Source organism: Eubalaena glacialis, chromosome 4, assembly GCF_028564815.1.
Source record: "Eubalaena glacialis isolate mEubGla1 chromosome 4, mEubGla1.1.hap2.+ XY, whole genome shotgun sequence".
Taxonomy (NCBI): Eukaryota; Metazoa; Chordata; class Mammalia; order Artiodactyla; family Balaenidae; genus Eubalaena; species Eubalaena glacialis.
This window is the reverse complement of record NC_083719.1, coordinates 922,939-942,028: the sequence shown is the minus strand read 5'-3', so window position 1 is coordinate 942,028 and position 19,090 is coordinate 922,939. Positions and strand designations below refer to the sequence as shown.

At 57.0% G+C, this 19,090-nt stretch overlaps 1 protein-coding gene across 1 annotated transcript in view; it reads left to right on the top strand.

The window, feature by feature from the left end:
* LPCAT1 (lysophosphatidylcholine acyltransferase 1) overlaps window positions 1–18,618 on the top strand; it is a 41,500-nt gene extending 22,882 nt beyond the window's left edge. The window contains exons 3-14 of the mRNA XM_061189104.1: window positions 550–764; window positions 3,029–3,141; window positions 4,448–4,508; window positions 4,802–4,860; window positions 6,458–6,492; window positions 7,487–7,541; window positions 9,275–9,357; window positions 11,730–11,855; window positions 12,450–12,603; window positions 12,911–13,009; window positions 15,199–15,340; window positions 16,502–18,618. Of these exons, the coding sequence (XP_061045087.1) occupies window positions 550–764; window positions 3,029–3,141; window positions 4,448–4,508; window positions 4,802–4,860; window positions 6,458–6,492; window positions 7,487–7,541; window positions 9,275–9,357; window positions 11,730–11,855; window positions 12,450–12,603; window positions 12,911–13,009; window positions 15,199–15,340; window positions 16,502–16,686 (1,327 nt within the window). The 3' untranslated portion in view covers window positions 16,687–18,618. The remainder of the gene's footprint in view (window positions 1–549; window positions 765–3,028; window positions 3,142–4,447; window positions 4,509–4,801; window positions 4,861–6,457; window positions 6,493–7,486; window positions 7,542–9,274; window positions 9,358–11,729; window positions 11,856–12,449; window positions 12,604–12,910; window positions 13,010–15,198; window positions 15,341–16,501) is intronic.
* The last annotated feature ends 472 nt before the right edge of the window (window positions 18,619–19,090 follow it).

Genomic DNA, 19,090 nt, shown 5'->3' with positions numbered 1-19,090 from the left:
TTTCTTTTCCAAATTTATTGTCCATCTAATTTCATCCAGAAAAGGCTGGTTTCTGGAAGGTAACAGCTGCGTCCCAGAGCCTGAGGCCACCTGTGGGAGGCGGGGGAGAGGTTTACCCGGCACGTCTCTGCTCCCGACCTCAGCTCTGCTGCCTCTCCACCTTTCAGTGTGCGTTTTAGGTGCCAATGATTTCTTTTCATTGAAAACTTATATCCTTAGAATGCTGACAGATCACCCGACGTGTCTGTGTCTCTAGTTTTGTCCTGTGGGCCTCGCTCCTCCCATTCTGCTGTCCTTGTAACGTGGCTGAGGGGGCTTCCGTTTTCTTGAGTGAATGGACGAGACAGACGTTCTGCTGCTCATGTACACAGTCGCAGGGAAGAAAGCACAGCCTCTTTCCCTTCCCTCCTCGGACGTTTCAGTGACCGTGGCGGCAGGTCTCCCGGGATCGGCATAGTCCCTGGGACTGGGGTGCGGGCAGTGGGGCTGCGGGCAGTGGGGCTGCGTCCCCCGCCGGGCCTGGGTCTGACGGCTGCGCTCCTGTTGCAGGGTCGTGGATGTCCTGCTCAAGGCCATCATGCGCACCATGTGGTTTGCCGGCGGCTTCCACCGCGTGGCTGTGAAGGGGCGGCAGGCGCTGCCCACCGAGGCCACCATCCTCACCCTGGCACCACACTCCTCCTACTTCGATGCCATCCCCGTCACCATGACGATGTCCTCCATCGTGATGAAGGCGGAGAGCAGAGACATCCCGATATGGGGAAGTGAGTGAGCCCCCCACCCTGCTGGGAGTGAAACCCCCAGTGCTGGCCAGTCCAGGTCACGGTGACAGCACAGCCACGCCCACACGACATAGGCACCGGGCCTTGCATCCCTGTTTTCTTTGTTGTGATTTCTTCTGTGATATTGTTGTGATTTTCATTTTTTATTAACACGCAAGTGCCCTTGGCTATAAGGTGTTGAAGTGCTCCTGGAAGTTCTAACAAGAACGTGTTACCCTCGCCACACAGAAGCTCTAGAAGTTGGGGACAACTCAGTAACTGTCCCATTGGGTTAGTTTCTGTACCATAAACCCAGGTGTATGAGCGTCCTGAGACCTCGTAACCTGTCACCAAAGCTGAGGGCTTAAAATCACCGGAATTCATCCTCTCCCAGCTCCAGGGCCAGAAGCCTGCCATCAAGGTGCCCCAGGGCCCCGCTCCCTCCGGAGGCTCCAAGGGAGGCTCCTTCCTGCCTCTCCCATGCATTTACCGACCGCTTCAAATGTCTCGACCACAGAGCTGCCCGCGGCCTTTCAGCGAAGCAGGCATCGGGCCCTTGTTGTCCGGGCTTGGGGCTCGCGGGACAGAGACTGCATTTCCCTTCCGTCCTCAGAAGCGTGCAGTTCTCGGGTGGGACTCGGGTGGGGTCCCCACAGACACGCACAGCCGGGGACCCCTGCCGTCCTGAGTCCAGAGAGCCCGCTGGGTTCCCCGCCTTGGGCCTCGGGTCGGTCCAGGAATTGGGAAAAGCCTCCTCATCCGCTTTCTTCTCTTTGCCGTGTAGACAGAGTAGCTCTGACCGGTAAAACCCACCCCCCTGCCAGGTGAGCAGGCCTCCTTTCCCCTCGCCCTCTGGGAAGCGGCACCATGCTCGGGCAAGATGGTCGCTGGGCTCACCTGTTTCTCTGCGCCCTGTCCTTCTGGGTGATTCCACCAAACCTCCCTTTCCTTCTCATGGTCATTTTTTAGCAGCATCAGGAGAAATCGGTGAGGAGGGATAAAATAGTTCCAATTTGGTGAAGAAGCAAAATGTTTCAAGACAGACACGGGAAAAACTATCACTGAGATCCACTTAGATTTTATGCGTGCCATGGACCCAGCTAGATAGAATTTTATTCTTTTTTAAAATGTTTTTTCTTTGCTTTTTGGAAGACCTTCAAGAAATAAAAGTCATGAAATATTACTCTTTACAAGTAACAGAAATGCTCAGAAAAGAAGCTTAGAGCTCATCTTGGGCCCAGTGAGGTGTGGCCCTGGGGCACAGCAGGTGGGGACGTGGCCTCACCGGCCCAGGAGGGTGACCGACTGCCATGGCCTCTGCCTTCCATCAGTTCAAAGTTTTCTAAGAAGTATCTTCCCACCTTTACATCCTCGTTCGAGAGGACCAGTGTGCTGGGTGTAGCCATCAGCCTCGGTCAGGGAGCCCTGACCTCACACACTTGCTGGGGGGCCGTGTGTGTGGTGCTGGAATGGGGTCTGTGTGAGTGTCCTGGGGCAGCCGTGACAAAGCACCACAGACCACACAGCTCAAAACTACAGAAGTGTATATTCTCTCACTGTTCCGGGGGCCAGAAGTCCAAAATCAAGGTGTCGGCAGGTTGGTCCCAAGGGAGAGTCCATCCCAGGCCGCCCTCCAGTGTCCAGTGGTCCCGGCTCTCCTGGGCCTCCCCCGGCCATGGCCACGTCACCCCGTCCTTGCCTCTGTCATCACGTGGCGATCTCTCCCTCTCTCCTCCTTACGGGGACACCAGTGACTGATCAGGGCCCACCCCGGCGCAGTGTGACCTCCTCTGAACTTGACTGCATCTGCAGAGACCCTGTTTCCAAACGAAGTCAGTCACAGGCACCTAGGCTAGGACGTCAGCCTGTCTCTGAGGGACACAGTTCAGCCCGCAGCGAGGCTGGTGGGGTCCGAGCCACGTGCCCCAGGCCCTTCTGGCTCTGGGGCCTCCCCACTTCCCCCCCCAGCCCCCCACCGGTGACACGGGTGACCAAAGGCTCTCCACTCCCCATGGGGTCAGCCCCATCTGTCTCTTTCTCCTGATTTGTCATCTGTGGACGCTTGGAGCTGTTACTGATGGCCCCGCAGGCTGCAGGGCTTCTGGCCATCCTCTAAGTCCGCTGAGGCTTCAGTGCCCCCCCCCATCCCTCGTGGTCCGCGCTGCCTGCCCCGCGGCACAGCCCTCGGGGCACCTCTGGGGGGCTCACCTCTCACCGGGCGCTCTGGGCAGCCACCCCAACACGAGCACCGCCCCCCTCTCTTTCAGCTCTGATAAAGTACATCCGGCCAGTGTTCGTGTCCCGGATGGACCAGGATTCTCGCAGGAAGACGGTGGAAGTGATCAAGAGGCGGGCGCAGTCCAGTGGGAAGTGGCCGCAGGTGTGCAGCGCTGCTTGCGTTCTCAGCGGTTATTCCAAAAGAGGCGACCTTAGGGATTGGAGGGGAAAGAGAAACACGAGGGCCAGAGCTTGCTTTCCCTGGAGGCTGGGTTCCTTGTGTTTCGTTTTATTTTTGATGAGTGCAAATCCAAGAATGTGCCGAATATCAGGTATTTTGGGTTCTGGCGTTTTAAAAATAAAAGAAATAGGGGAAAACAATTCTCACTTGCATCTCAAGTTCCCGAATCATCTTTTAAGTTCTGTGTCGGAAAGAGCTGGCTGCCCTGGCCCTGGGGTCAGCGTGGTCTCATGTTTGAATACTGCGTTAGGCTGCAAGGTGTACCCCATTGCTTCTAAAAGTTCCGGGCTTGTCTGGCATGTGTCTGGTTCCCTCGGGGCATTGGGAAGGCTGCCCCGGGCCGGGGGGCAGGGGCCTCGGCCAGTGTTATCTGTGGGTGCGTTTGACCTATGCTGTATATGTATAGTTTTTCTTTTCACTTGAGCCGACCCTGAGAAGCTGGAAATCCCACAGGACTCTCTGGGTTCTGGCTGCTCAGAAGACATTGAAGGCCTTGCTTGTGGCACCCATGCCCGAGGACAGGCAGCCCTCTGGGGGCTGTGCTTCCAGGGTCTCCAGCTGCCGCCCACACAAGAATAGGTTGACCCCCTCCGCCATTCAGCTCACCTGCCTGACCCTCAGGCGTGCTGGGCTCGGTCCCATGCTGACTCAGTGCCCCTTGGACATGCTCTTTCTCCAGGGCCCAGGATTGAAGGCAACCTCACGGGCTGTATTTTCCACCACGCAGGGGAAAGTTAGCTTACGTTATGTTGCTGGAAGTCAGTAGGAATTGGAGTGATTGGAGGTCCTGGTGAGGCGGCTGATGCTGTGGGTGTTTGCGTCGCTGGCCCGGCCCCCGCCTCTCCCTCCAACCCCCGCGAGGCCCTGTACTCAGCCACGGGCTCTCCATCCCGGCGCCTCTGTCCTGCTTGGTGCTCGTGGCTGCCTCTCCAGGCAGTGGGGTCTTGTCTGCACAGCAGCTGCAGGTGGGCACTACGGCCACCTGTTCACATATCCCGCCGCCCAAGAAGGCACATGCTGTTTGTGTACCTGCGTTGCTTCCAGATTTTAGTCAAACCAGCGGTTAGAAGGGAAATTAATGAAGGCTTCCATATGCATCTTAACTTTTTCAACTGAATATAATTAAAGTACCTAAATCACATCAGGACTAGAGGAAATAGGCTGTGAAATTGGCCCCTGTGAACTCTGAACTGTCCCTTTGATGCTGATTTTTTTTTTCCATTTCAAGATAATGATTTTCCCAGAAGGCACTTGTACCAACAGGACCTGCCTAATTACCTTCAAGCCTGGTAAGTAGTTTTCTTAATTATTTCTTTTTCGCCTTGAGAAGGCGAGGGAGACCCTCACTCCCACCAAAGTGCCTCAGCCCGGAGATGCTCTTGTGCCTGTTTCCTGTGACCCTGGGGTTTTCTCTGAGTGTCCACGGCTGGCACAGATGTTGAGGAAACCTGCCCAGCACTGAATGACTGCTGACCGGGAAGGCCTGGCAGAGAAGCCCAGTTTGTTCTGAGCCCCACACGGGAAGTGTGGGCGGGGGACTTGCTGCCACGGAGGTAAGAGGTGTCCCTTTCTCCCTCTGCAGGTGCGTTCATCCCAGGCGTCCCTGTCCAGCCGGTGGTTCTGCGCTACCCAAACAAACTGGTGAGTGTCTTTTCCTGACACGAATGTCCAGTGAATTTCCTGGGCCTGGGAATCGCCCGGTATCTCAGGACATTGTCTCCATCTACCCTGGCATTCTGGAACATTCCCCAGCACTAGCTCACGAAGTCCCGCTTTCGTGGATCACAAAGCCCTGGCCCTTCCTCGAGCCTGCCATGTAGGTGTGAGACCCCCGTGTCCTCAGTGGCTCTTGCCTCCCAGTTCGCACTCTGGGACATTTTAAAACTGAGAATATTTAAGTCCCAAAGGCTGGCGAGCAGGAAGGAAAGGGGTTAAGTGCCTCCATGGTCCCTCTGCCAGGTGCAGAAGGGTGGTCTTGACGGACCCCAGCTTAGCCCGCAGGGTGGGGGGCCTGGGCAAGGTTCTGGTGCCTGTGGGCACTCCTCCGGGGCCGCCCCGTCTGTAACCCCCATGTGACACCTGTGGGCCCCAGGGGCTTTCCGCCCACCCTCTTCCGGGCCAGGGCCCTGGGGTCCAAGGTCAGTGCACTGACCCTGTGCCCGTGGGTGTGGACGGGCCCCGTGTGTGAGTGCCAGTCAGAAGCAGCAGCCACACGGGCCGGCAGACACAGCGGTTCTTACAGCTCTGAAGAGGTGCGTTCGCTAGCCAGTTTCTGAGAATGAGAATCCATCACCAGTGTGTAGAATTCTAGATTTTCCCCTTTTAAGTTTGCTCCATCGGCTTATTTGAAGCACGGCACTGGGTTCTTCTGGGAGCGTTCAGCTCGGTTGCCGGGGAGCTGTGACCTCTGCCGTGCGCTCATGGTCTATGCCACGTGCTCTTTGGCTGTCTAAGGTTTGAGCACAGACCCGCATGGAGGGGGCTGGGCTGGGGACTGTGTGTGGGACGCCCCGTGGCAGGTGGGTTTCCAGGAGCCATGAGGATGCGGGTGGGTGTCAGGCCTGCGAGAGAAGGAAGCCCTGGTGGGTGACCGGTGTCAGGGTAGAAGCAGGACGTGTGTCACCCACCGTCCTCACCTAGGCGGCTGAGGATGGAGAGCGTCTGAAATGTCCCCGTGGGACCCCGGGCAGGCACGGGGTGGGGGAGATGCAGCCCTGTGGCTTTGTTCTGCGCTCCCTGCCCCCGCCCGGGGCTGACCGTCGGGGGCGCGTCTCTGACCGAGAGTCCAGGCGAGGACCCTGGGGGCTCAGGTGGGTGTGGAGCTGGAACGAGGCTGCCAACAGCATCACCTGGCTAGGTGGTGGTGATGGGCAGGGCAGGGCCTGCAGAGCACAGAGCAGGTCCGGGCGTGGACTGAAGTTGCCCCGGGCGCCCGGAGAAGGAGGAGGCAGAAGGGGGGCAGGACGGGGTCTTGGGCGGACGCTGGGATGGGTGACCCCGGGGCCGTGGGAGGAGAGGTGAGCGAGTCTGGGGGGACCTGCGGTGGTGGACTCCCCCTTCTCCCATGCCCCAGAGGGGACGTGGGTGGTAGGGAAGACAGCGCCTCTGGGGTCCCAGGTGGCCAGGGCGAGGGCCGGGGCGAGGGCCGGGGCGAGGCGGGCATGCCCGTGGGCGGGGAGGAGGGGCGTGGCACACACGGGGCTTCCTTCCTGACTCATCGCTCCTCTCCTGCCCCCAGGACACCATCACCTGGACGTGGCAAGGCCCCGGAGCGTAAGTCAGACCCCGCCCTGTCTTGTTTGTCCTGTCCTCCCGGGAAAGCAGGCCTGCTCCAGTGCCCGCCATGCTGCTTACTTTAGCAAAGGCAGAAACGGAGCGCAGGGCCACTGCTGCTGGACAGCAGTTCGGTTCGGCCCAGGGAGGCTAGCTGCACGAGGCTGGCCTTCTTCACACTCCTGGATTCCAGGACTGGAGTTAAGTGTCCTAGGCCCTGGCGGGAAGGTAACCGAGACCCTCTCTTCCTGCCTGTCCGCTTGGCGATCAGCTGCACACGGTCGGCCCCGGAGAGGAGAGTGGAGCACGCGGCCTCCTCCCGCGCGGCTGCTGGGGGCGTACGGGGGTCCAGGCGCCGGCATGTGGGCTGGCGTTCGGAGGCGGAGGGCTGGGTGGTGAGGCCACGCAGAGCCCTCCGAGGCCCCTGGCGCGTCCGAGTGGCGGGGGTGGCATTGCTGAGGCTGGAGGGCGGAGAGGGCGGAAGCTGGGGAATGTCTGGGAAGGGGATCCTTCGGGGTCCCGGTGGCCTGGGCTTGGGGCTGGCAGTGATGAGGTGGAAGTCGGGGGTGGACGGAGAGCTGAGGCCGGGCATGGGGATGGCATGATGTAGGGCCTGGGACAGCCAGGAGGGGACGGGGTCAGGTAGACGAGACTTCCTGAGCGGGAGGACGGACAGGGCACAGCGACTTCCAGGGCACAGGCAGGCGGCTGTGCGTGTGTGTAATAAGCTACAGCCAGGCGGGTGTGCGTGTGTGTAATAAGCTCAGTGGAGACTTCTGTTTAATCAAAGTAGCCTTGTCACTGGGCGGTGTGTTTAAGGTTCAGATTTAGGCTGAGGAAGGCTCAGCCTCCCCTCCTGAAGGAGAATTGCCTGCTCGGTGGTGCCCTCTGCAGGGGAGCGGGGTCTGGAGACTTTGCTCCAGAACTAGAAGTAGTTTAACTAAAAGGAATTGAGAATCTTTTAACCAGTGCTGTAAATCTGTTCATTTTTAAGGTTGAAAATCCTGTGGCTCACATTGTGTCAGTTTCACAATCAAGTGGAAATTGAGGTTTGTATAGATACAGTGTTACACAATATTGTTACACAATGTTGTATGTATCTGTATACAGATGCGTTGTTATACAATGTTATATTGTCTGTATTGTTATAATGTTATATTGTGGTCTCTATAGATACAGTGTTACACAATGTTATTTTGATGTCTCTATACATATAATGTTATATGGATACAATGATATATAGGGGTATCTGTAGATATAATATTATACAATGTCATGTTGGTATCTGTACAGATACAAAGTTATATGTCATCTGTCTTGCTTTGAACTTTTTCCATTTCTCATGACTCCTTAAAGGTGCTTCCCAGGGGTTTTGCATCAACTTTGTGTCTCTTGCATGACTTTTTATCCATTCAGATAGGATTTTAAAAATCAACAGGAAGCTAAGCCCATCATTCTTTTATTATGGTTAGCATAGCTTAAGGGCATATACAATTGGCATACCTGCAATTAATGATTCTTTTGGCTTATATTTTTACCCAGTACTAACACTGCTGATATCATACTGCTGAACTTATCATACTGTTATCCTGTTTAATACTTGGTCAGACCAGGTAGACTGCCTCCCAGTATTCAGCCCATTTCCAAAGTCACAATACCTGTCCTCTCTACTCAAATAAATATGGTCACATTCATGCAGCCTGTAAATTTAATTGAGTGGATGAGGAATAGAGTTTATTTTCTTAAAAGGGGAATTAACTTGCTACTCCTACACTTGAAAATGAGAGATGAGTCTTACACAACTTAAAGCATTTCATTTGCTACCTTCTGATAAATACTGCAGAGTAATACTGAATTTACAAATGATCCCGGCTTTCAGCCAGGTTTTTCACTTCAGTAGAACATAAGCCACTTAATTATAAAGGACTGGGCTGAAAGGGCCATGGCCCGAGTCCAAGGGTGGCTGGCCTGCAACCCAGGATATTTTATGTGGCTCGTTTGCTGGGGGCCGAGAGGCAGCAGCGGGGTGAGACTCCAAGGAAGATGCTCTATTTCAGACTGGTTTCTAATTTTTTAAGAGTTGGAAAGAAACTGTATGGCTTTGTGAAATCACTCTAAACTCTTTCTTTGTGTCACTCCTACAAGATGCCAGTGCTAATATGAGGAACTGTTGCAACTTACAAAGTTTTTAAAAAGGTAGCAGTAAGTGAAAGACTAGAATTATATGATGAGAATTGATAGGATTTGGGGATGTTCCTGTATTCTTGAATATCCATACTAAAGAAAAGGGCTCAGTGATGGTCTTTTTCCTTTTCTACAATGGGGGGTTGGCACAGGGTGTGAGACGTACTTATTTAAAACACGCAGAGACACACGTTCCTGGCACAGTTTATTATATTCTCCAAATGCAGTAGTTGTCAAAAAGCTAATAATAGTCTTTCATGTGGAAATAATTTGTCGTGTTACCCACAACACAAAACTGAGACTTTAGAAGTGGAAGCACACGTGCGATCCTTTTGATTCTAAAGACTAAGCCCCTGTGTGAAGGCATAAGCACGACTCACTGGCTTCCGTGTCGGGGGAGTGGTGCTCCTGGTGAGGAAAGGTGGCTTGTGAGTTTGTGCACGCGCGTGCGTGCATGGGCAGCAGTGACGACTCCAAAGACGATCCCAGCGGAGGGACAGGTCTTGATTTGCCTGGGAGGAGGTCATCGTCGTGGCGGTGGTGGGGCGAGGGCGGTGTCTCGCGCTCACGCGGGTAACCAGCGTCTCTGTGTGTGCAGTTCCTTCCCGTGTACACCCCCTCAGAGGAGGAGAAGGAGGACCCCACTCTGTACGCCAGCAACGTGCGGCACGTGATGGCAGAGTGAGTGAGCGCCCCTTCCGCGGCGGGGTGGCGGGCTCTGCGGGAAGCCCCGGTGCCCTTGGCCTCCCTGAGCGTTCATTACTCAGTGTCCTCGTCTGCCAGTGTCGTGGCCCTGCTGTAAAACCAGTCAGCGGCATCGGGGCGACGGTTGGATCCAGCCTAGGCTGAGCATCGGCCAGACTGTGCTTGGCTGCATGCTTTGTCTCCTGATTCTGTTGGAGGACATTTCTGCTTGTTCAACATTTGGAGGATGGTTCATTGCCACTTAATTCTGCACATTGCAAACGTCCGCATTAGCCAGCCGTCCCCAGGGGGGCTGCGTCTGTGCGCGTCCCTTGGAGACAGGCAGTGGGGCCACGGGTGAGAGCACTGGCCTGGGTCGGTGCGTCCTCGACACTTGCCATCTACCCAGACAGCGTTACTAAGGTTCTTACTCTGTCCCGCCGAGCTAAGTGTGGTATTTGTGCACTTAATCTTGTGCTGCTCGTACAACAGTGTGTGTGTAGCTAGGAATATTCTCACCTCCTATTTCCCTGCATTCCCCTGCATTCCCCGCTTGTTTCAGGCCCTGGCAGCCTCAGCCCAGACCCCAGGTGCCTTCACCCCTCCTCTCAGTCCCAGCCTCTCCCGGGCAGGGGCTGCCTCTGAGTTCGGCCACTGCAGTGCCTGGAGGGGTGCTCGGATGGTGTCACCTGTGGGGAGGTGCACACAGCTGCCCTGGTGCGACTTAGGTTCTAAAGGAAAGTCCATCTCCTCACTACGGATGCGTCGTCCCCGCTTTAGTGCATTCTGTGAGACACACTGAGCAAAATCGTGCGTTTAGCCTCAGCACATGTGAATTAACCTCAGCCAGGCGTTCAGTCTGCCCAGGCGCCCTCAGAGTGTTAGGCGCTGGGAGCGGAGTCCAGCAAAACGCGCCCGCTCCCCTCAGGCCCCCCTTCTCCGAATCCCACATGCGGACACAGCTGCCGGGATGCGGGAGGTGCTCAACTCCCAACTTTTGGGAAGTCAGGGCAGTGAGTGACACCCTTGATCAACCTCTAGATAAGAAAATAATATCCACAGAGTCGCAGTCCTGACAGGTTATGTGTAATTTTCTTTTTTTTTTAGTTCATGTTCAGACAAATTAACTATTAAATATTTTAAATATGTATCCTAAAGAAACTTTTATGGCGTCGTGTGATCTGTGTTAACAGAGACGCGTCACGTTCAGTGGAAAAGGGCAGAAACCCATCGGGTCTCCCCTTGCCTCACAGCCAGAACCACGGGGCTGGGCCGTCAGTCACCTCCCTGGTCTTTAGTCACACCGGGGCTGCACCTGGGAAGGGCCAAGGTCCCGACAAGCTTTGCAGGCGGCCCCTGGGCCAGCCTCGTCCCCCTCCCTGTGGATAGCCCGGGAGCTCCTGGGGCAGTTCTGGCGTCTGTCCCCACGCAACCAGGCCTAAGTGCTCTTAAGGGGAATTCAGCAGCCTCAGAAAGAAGCCTTCAAAGTCACTGTTTCCTTATTACCTGACTGCACACAGCATTGCCATGGCAACAAAGAACTATAGCTGTGCCCCAGTACCCGCCAGGGACTGGTTCCAGGACCCTCGGAGACCAAAATCCAAGGATGCTCGAGTCCCTTATGTGAGACAGTCTAGTGCATCTGCCCTCTGTGTCCTTGGATGTGGAACCGTGGATCTGGAGGGCTGACTGTCCCATCGAAATGAGTAAACACCCTTTCAGTTACGGAGGCGGGGTTGGGGGGCAGTTTTCTATATGTGGTAAATTTCCTACCATGAATGCGCTTTCCATAATAGTCAGGAGAAGGCTATTTTTCTTGAAATCTGACGCCGCTCTGTGGAATGACTGGGTTCTGACTCTCCCTCTGACTTCAGGGTGGTGCCAGCACAGATAGCAGCGGCCCCTGCTGCCTGCAAAGATGACTTGAGCTGAATTGAGCACCGCTGCGGGCAGCGTCATCCTCTTTAAGGCGCTAGATGCGCGCTAGTTCCCTAGTGGGCGGAAACCACAGTGATGCCAGGCTAACCACGAAGCTGGGGCAGCCCCGGGTTCCAAGTAATTGAGGTTTGGGGTCAGCTATTCGGCCTTTATGTTTAGTGCTGAATATGGTCTTTATTTTGTTTATTTATTTGTTTGTTTGTTTCTATTTTGGCCACACCTCGAGGCATGTAGGGTTGTTCCCCGACCAGGGATGGAACCCGGGCCGCTGCAGTGAAAGCGCCAAATCCTAACCACTAGGCCACCAGGGGACTCCCTGAACGTGGCCTTTAAGCATCACCCTTCCGCCCACCTCAGCGTCCAGAGCACTGGCTCTGCTGCCCCGAGGGGCCGGAGGGGGCGGCTGATGGCAGTGCCCTCCTCTCTCGCAGGGCCCTGGGCGTCTCCGTAACTGACTACACGTTTGAGGACTGCCAGCTGGCCCTGGCGGAAGGTCAGCTTCGTCTCCCCGCGGACACGTGCCTTCTAGAGTTTGCCAGGCTGGTGAGGGGCCTGGGGTGAGTTTCCTGGTCCTTTCTCTTGAGCACCTAGTTGGAGGCAGTGCTCCTGTGGGCGCCTGTGACACCGCAGTGAGATGGTTCACAGAGGGGAGAGGCTCTGTGCCAGCCCAGACACCCACCAGGACGCCACAGGGGCTCCGCCTGGGCACTTGGTGACCGAGCTGGAGGTCACGGGTGGCGGGCAATCGAGTTAATTAATGGTGCTTTTTCTGAGGTTTGGGGTTTTTTTTTTTTCTCTTTTTTTCAAATACCAGCTTCATTCCACACAGAAGTAAGTGTCTTAAACCCTGAATGGTCGGCCCTGGCTGTCTCTTTATGGACGCCCCCCCCCCCATCCGCCATCCCCTGAGGACCTGCCCAAGGGTGGGGTCCCTACACCCACAGGGGTGTCAGTGCTTGTGCGGATGTTCACACAGGGCACACTCGTGCCTTCAAGCTCCTGGAAGAGCCTCTTTTCTCGAGGACTGACTGCTGCCTGGTCTATGAATCGTTTTAATGTTTTGTTGGGTCTTAATACGTAACAGTAAATCTGCCATTTTCAGCATTCTGTAATTTTATTGAAAAAAAATGTTCCCCTCATTTTTTGTTTAGGCTAAAACCAGAAAAACTCGAACGCGATCTGGACAGACATGCAGAAAGCGCCAGGATGAAGCGGGGCGGGAGCTTGACTCTGCCCAAGTTCGCGGCGCAGCTGGAGGTCCCCGAGTCCCAGGCGCTAGAGGACCTGTTTGCCCTGTTTGATGAGGTAAGGCCTTGTGGGGGGGGGGGGGCAGCTGTTTCCCTTGTGATAGAAATGTTCTTCAGACAATTTTGGAAGCAGAGAAGGGGAAACCAGCCCTTGTTGCCCATCCTCTCAGCCACCCAGTCTTTGGGGGTATTTTCTCCCCAAAAGATGCTGTCAAATGCACATAGAAATTTGGCTTTAAATCAACGTTTGCTGATAAACACGCCTGTAGTTTGGGGTTTTTTTAAGCGGGTTGCCAAAAGGCCTGTGACGTCACACCCATGCTCGGGAGGGGGCAGGGCTGTCTCCTGAAAGCGTCTCTTCCCAGAGAGGCGGCGGGGAGATGGACATGCGGGAGTACGTGGTCGCCTTGTCCGTCGTCTGCCGGCCGTCCCAGACCCTGGACACCATCCAGCTGGCGTTCAAGGTAAGCATGGCGTTCACGTGACTTTTAAGCTGTGGGGTCAGTGAGACCTGGGTCACGTGAGACCTGTGATACTTTTTATAGTCCCTTCTGACTTTGGTAAACTTACTGTTTGCCTGCTCTACTCACATAAGCCTGTACTAGCCGTCATTTGTAAAAAGGCCCGCAAACCTCCTCTACTTGATTTCTCCCTGGAATCAGAGTCCTCACTTATAAGAAGAGTGTGGAGAAGGGTCTTCCTGAGTCCTGGATGCTTGAGCAGGACCAATGGGTCCTGTCTCCCAACATGGCCTCCCCATCAGCCTGTTGACCAGAGGAAAGCAGGGCTTCGGGACTAAGGAGCCACCTGCCCCGGCGTAGCCCAGAGCCAGGCCGTTCACCATGGGTGCAGTGAGTCTGGGAGACTGGGGAAGGCCCATGATGGGGTCCCGGCCCGCCCGCAGATCCACCTGTCTGCCCTCAAGCATGGCCTCACCTGGTCAGTCTCCTAGGATGGAGCTGGGCACGCTTTGCCACCTAGAGACATTCTGTCTGTGTCTCACAGGTGCAACTCACATTAGCCAGACTCACGAAAACATGACGTATAGCTCAGGAAGCCGCTGTCACTCACTGCTGGGAGAACCCCTTCTCTCCCTTCTGACCCCAGCAGACCCTCTCCATGGCACACTGGGAGAGTCCCCCACGGTGCAGGGCGGCTTCTGCGGGTCAGGCCAGGGGGTTAATCAGGTGGCGGCAGTGGTCCTTGGTAGCGCCCTGTCTCAGAAAGCCTGTCCCCTCCTCCGGCCTTGGCGGGCACCTCCCAGGGTTGCCCTTGGGCTTGTCGCCCCGTGCCGGTGCTGCCTTGGCCACGCCCCATCTGGTGGCCCTGCAGCAGCTTCTCTGACGTCTCCCGTGGACTCTGCTGCCACGACAGTGGCTGGCAGGGAGGTGGCCAGCTTGTTTCTCGGTGAGACAGCTGAGCATGAGCAGGACCACCTTCTAGCAGCGCTACCAGGGCCCCCGCCTGAGGGCAGGTGCAAGGGCTGCGGGGAGGACGGCACCGCTTGTGCCGCCTTGTGGGTCCCGGCACTTCTCCACGACGACCTTCCCTGCAGTGCCCACCCCTCACGGGCCCCCTGGCAAGGCAGACAGCCCCGTGCCCGGGCATCCCCATGGTGGTGCCGGTGTGTCCTCATATGGACATCCCGCCGCGGGAAGCCCGCCTCTAGGCAGGAGGGCAGAGTGAACGCTCCAAAAAGTCTGGGGGGTTGGGGAGCAGGTAGGTCAGGGGGCCCCCAGCGTGGGGAGGAGAGCCCGCAGACAGCGCAGGGGTGACAGCCCCCAGCTCTCCTGCAGCCCCTGGTCAGGCTGGGGGGAGGCAGGGGCCACTCCTCCAAAACTGGGGCAGGAGGAGGAGGACGTCAGGAGTTTACGGCGCAGGATGGAATGCGGTCGTGTGCTGGTCTCAGCCCGTCGGTAGCCAGGGTTGTGGCTGGACCGGCCCCTGGGGTTCTCAGTGTGACTGCAGTATGCCCTCGGCGACAACCATCAGGGAACTTTGAAAAGACAGGTCTATTACTCACAGGTCCTGGAGGGCACACGGCGCGCCCTGGGTGCAGCGAGGTCACAGGTCACGGGGAGAGAGTGTGGATCTGCGGCTCTGCCTTTGTCGGGGTTGAGGGTAGGGGCCTAGGGTTTGGGGGGTTCACTCTTTCTTGGCGAATTTAAAGCGTAAGAGTGGGAATTAGGGCACGGGAAAGGAGAAGCAGGGTCACTGAGGTGGTCAGTTATGTGGGTCACCCAGGGCCTTCTGGAAGGGGGACTTCACGGGCAGCGGGGCGGCCTGGCTCCTTTCCTGGCAGTTTCACTGGTCACCGCGACTCACAGCCGCAGTGTGTTCATTCAGGTGGGCATCCGTGAAGTGGGCACCTCGCAGCCAAAGGCTGAATGCCAGGTCCTCACATTGCAGTGTATATACCACCCTTTCCTGGTGGATTTAAAACACAAGAGCAGGGAACTGAAGGCTCCCGGCTGCCACCCTGCCCGAGGTGCTCAGTGCTCCCGAGGGCTCAGTTGTGCAGCTGAGTTCCGGCCATTCTGACCCTGTGGTATCTGGGCCGGCCGGAGAGCTGGGAACGCCAAGGAGGAGAAGCAGCTGCCCTGGACAGTCGGGCTGGTGGGGCCACGGGGTGACGCCTGCCCCTGCCTTGCAGATGTACGGGTCGCAGGAGGATGGCAGCATAGACGAGCACGCCCTGTCCAGCATCCTCAAGACCGCCTTGGGTGTGGCTGAACTGACCGTGACCGACCTCTTCCGGGCGATCGACCAAGAGGAGAAGGGCAGGATCACGTTCGGTGAGTGGCTGGGAGCTGGGGAGGACGCCCCTAGTGCGAGGTGGGGGAGGCGCTGCCCCCTGCACTCTCGCCAGGCTCTCCTGAAACCTGGCAGGGCTGGGGTGGGAGCTTCCAGTCTCGCTTCTGCAGGCCATTAACAGAAGCACGTTCCCAGCCCAGCTGTAAAGTAGGCGCCATCCCCAGGGCTGCAGCCGGGCTGAGATCAGGGTCCCCGGTGCGGGGAGGGACTCCGTACCCGGCCCGTCAGGACCGACTCCTGGGGCATCTCCTCTCCCGGGGTTTTGGCTGCGTCACCTGTCGCCACACAAAGCGGGACAGCCGAGCTCCTCGGGAGCTGGGACCGGAACCCGCCTGGGGACCGAGGCCAGGGCGGTGGGAGCAGCAGGGGCCCCAGAAGGCGGCTGCGCAGCACGCCGGCCCGCGTGCGCATCTGAGGCTGGGCCCGTAATCTCCCTAAAGGAAGAGGAGACGTTTGCTCAGGAAAGGTCATTGTGCGCGTTGTGTTTGGATGGGTTTTTAAATCGCATCCAAATGTCAGGCAGGAGCCGCGGCGCGCTGGTCTGGGTGTGCGCGCATGTCTGCGCGAAAGGGGGCCGTGCCTCCCGGTGAGCGGGTGCTACTGCTGAGCCCTGACCGACCACAGACTCCCGTGGAGGCGGCTCCGCTCCCAGCGGGAGCACGGCGTTTCCCTGCAGCCGCTGGAGCTTGTGGTGCCCTGGGCCCGGGCCTCTGAGCATCGCCGAGCCCCCAGGGTGCCCCAGCGCCAGCCCGAGGGCGCTCCCCACCCCGACGCCGGGACCCAGGGCCACCGGGAGACACACAGCCGCGCAGGCCCCACGATGGCTCGGGGTGGCTCTCTGTGCACCTGGTGTCCCCAGGGCCTAGCTGTGTCCATCGAGGCTCCTGCCTCGGGGGTATCAGGCCGCTGCCAGGATGCTGAGCACCCAAAGCAGGAGTAGCCGAGAGGACGTGAGAGCCACCCTGGTCTTCACGGGGAATGGGGCACACAGAGAAAACTGAGGTGCGGTGCCTCGTGGCCTCCCGAGGGTCCACGTAGATGCCACGACGCCCCCAGGGTGTGAGTGGGGCGCCAGGGAGAGACCCCGGACTCTAGACCTTTGTCCCCGCAGGCCGGTAACCGAGGTGCCTTTGTCTTTCCAGCCGACTTCGAGAGGTTTGCCGAAGCGTACCCCGACTTCGCGGAGGAGTACCTGTACCCCGAGCAGACGCGCTCCCAGAGCTGCGCACAGACGCCCCCGGCTCCCACCCCCAACGGCTTCTGCGCCGACTTCAGCCCCGAAAACTTGGCCGCTGGGACGGAGGCTTTTCGTAAGAAGCTGGACTAGGACGTAAGGTTCTGGAGAGACGAGGCCACTCCCCAGCCGCCGCCCCGTTTGCTGTGACAGCATGCGGGCTCCATGCTCCCACACGTGCTGTCCCTTTCCCGCCCTCGGGCCCGAGTCCTAGAGCAGCGCAGGCCTGAGGCCGTGGCCGTGCGTGCCCTGACACGGGCGGTGAGCTCGTGGGGGCGGCTCCCGGGGCTCCCTTCCAGGCGGCACTCGGGGGCCGGCCCGGGCGTTGCTCTCTTTTCACCTCGAGCCTCCCGTTTTGTTTCCATCCTCTCCCACCGTCCCTGCTGGTCCGTTCCAGGCCGCACAGGCCGGCGGCTGCTACAGGCACCTGAAAGCGGGACGTGTCACCCGCGTTTCGATTCCGGCACAAAGTCTCTGCCGACCTCGGTGGAATCGGTGGGCAGAACCACCATCTGATTTTTCAACGTTTCTATATTTGCAGGAGCTCATGAGTATTTTATAAACTTCATTTAGATACTTCGGGAAACACTCAGCATTTTTTTACGAAAGAGAATTGCTTTTCTACTTCATCTTCCTTTGAGGGTCAGGGGATGTTTATTTATAGGCCCTTTTCCTGACAGACCCCGAGGCTGTCTGGGGCTTAGAGCTAACTCTCCTTCCGGCCTCTCTCGACCAGGGAACTCCTCTCCATTGAGGCACCCGGCCCGGAACCACTTTTTTGCCTCCTCGGTCCTTTACAAACCCCCTCTTTTTATACCAGCTTGGGGTTTCTGTTTCCATGTGACATGATCTACTTCACCAAAGTGTCAACTCCGATCAGAGCATTGAATGTTGGGGAGATGAGGTGGGCCGAGGTGGACATGGGGGGGAAGTTCCTGTCTCCCGGGCCGGGTGCCCCAGGGGATGGTGATGCTCTGGAAGGCCCCGCCTGCGCTGACTGTCTCCCCATTCGCACCAGGGTTCTCGGGGCATCTGGAGCCGGATGAGCCTCGGGGAAGGAGGGGGTGGGGAGCAGCAGTGACAGGCAGTTGGGGCGCCCGGGAGGCCTGGGGGACTCCAGTCCCTCTCTGTGTCCGGGGGCGTCGGTGGGAGGCAGTGCCACCGGGCTCGGGGAGGGGTTCCAGGTGCTGCCTTCACTCTCACGAAACCACCTTGATCCATCTCCTTGTGACATGACTAGAAACCTGTCCTCAAAGCACAATGACAACCACACACTGAGTTTGTTCCCTGAAGCAAAGCCTCTGGGTCTGTTTGGGAATTTTTTTTTGAGTTTCTAAGATGATTGGATTTTCTCTTGGGGGCATCTCCATAGGAAGTGACCACCAGAGCCAGAAGTACAGGGAAAATGTTTACTAACTTCCTGAGGCTTGGAGATGCGCGTGTCTACAGTTAGACGTCAGAAAAGGAAACACCCTTAACTTCCGTTCATTCCGAAGCCCCTCCTGCCCCACGCAGGGTGCGGGGTGACTGACATCATTCCAGGGCGCTCGCCCGTCAGGCACAGAGCTTCCCGCACGGCCTTGGTAGCGAACAGGACTGATTTCATGATCGTGGGATGCGTGGAGTTTCATTTTTAAAAGAGAAAAACCCACACCTGGCAATGAAGGAGGTGAACAAGCTGAGATGTTCTGAGGAAGGGCCTCGGCCCCACGTCTGTGGATGAAGGGTTTTTGAATGAAATGCCGCTGTGCGTTTTCAGGAAAAAGTCTCTGATAAACAGACACTGAATGGATGTTTGTTCCTCCTGATCTTGTTTTCTCTTTCGCAGCGACTTAGGGTTGCGGGCATCCAGAACTGTGAATGTACAGAGCTCGGGACTGAGTCCCCTTGTGTGGGACCAGGAGCCACAGAGGCGCCCGCCGCCTGCATAGGCCCTGCCGGGCGCGAGGTGGGTGGGACGGGTGCCTCCAAACGAACTCGGGGTTTTCAATGGAACGAATAAAACGCAAAGTCTTACGTACTTGAGGACGTATTTGTTATGTGCGGTTTTTTTCATCAGAAAGACAACAGCAGACGTGACGCAGGGTGTGACAGGAGAACCAGTCCTGCTGGGATTTCTTAGTGCTTTTCCAGGATGTTGGGGAAGCATCGTAATTCAACTTCTGTAGAAAAAGCTTTCTGGATGGCAAAGGGAGGGTCGGAGGTTTCACTGGCACGCAGACAGCGGCTGATGTCTCACAGAACTCAGCCTCGTAGGCTGTTTGCCGACCTGCTGAGTTGGTTTCTATAATTTCTCTGCGAAACACGCACCTTCTACATACGCTTTGTCGAGCAGAGAGAGACAGGAATCTTGAATTCGTCCTATTAAATCAGTGAAGGATTTAGAAATAGAAGTGAAAGAAAGAGCTGATGTACTGCAGTCCCAAAAACTATATAGGAGAAAATTGAGGTTCTGTAGCCAGCGGCTTCCGGATGGAATGACACTTAGCATCGTGTT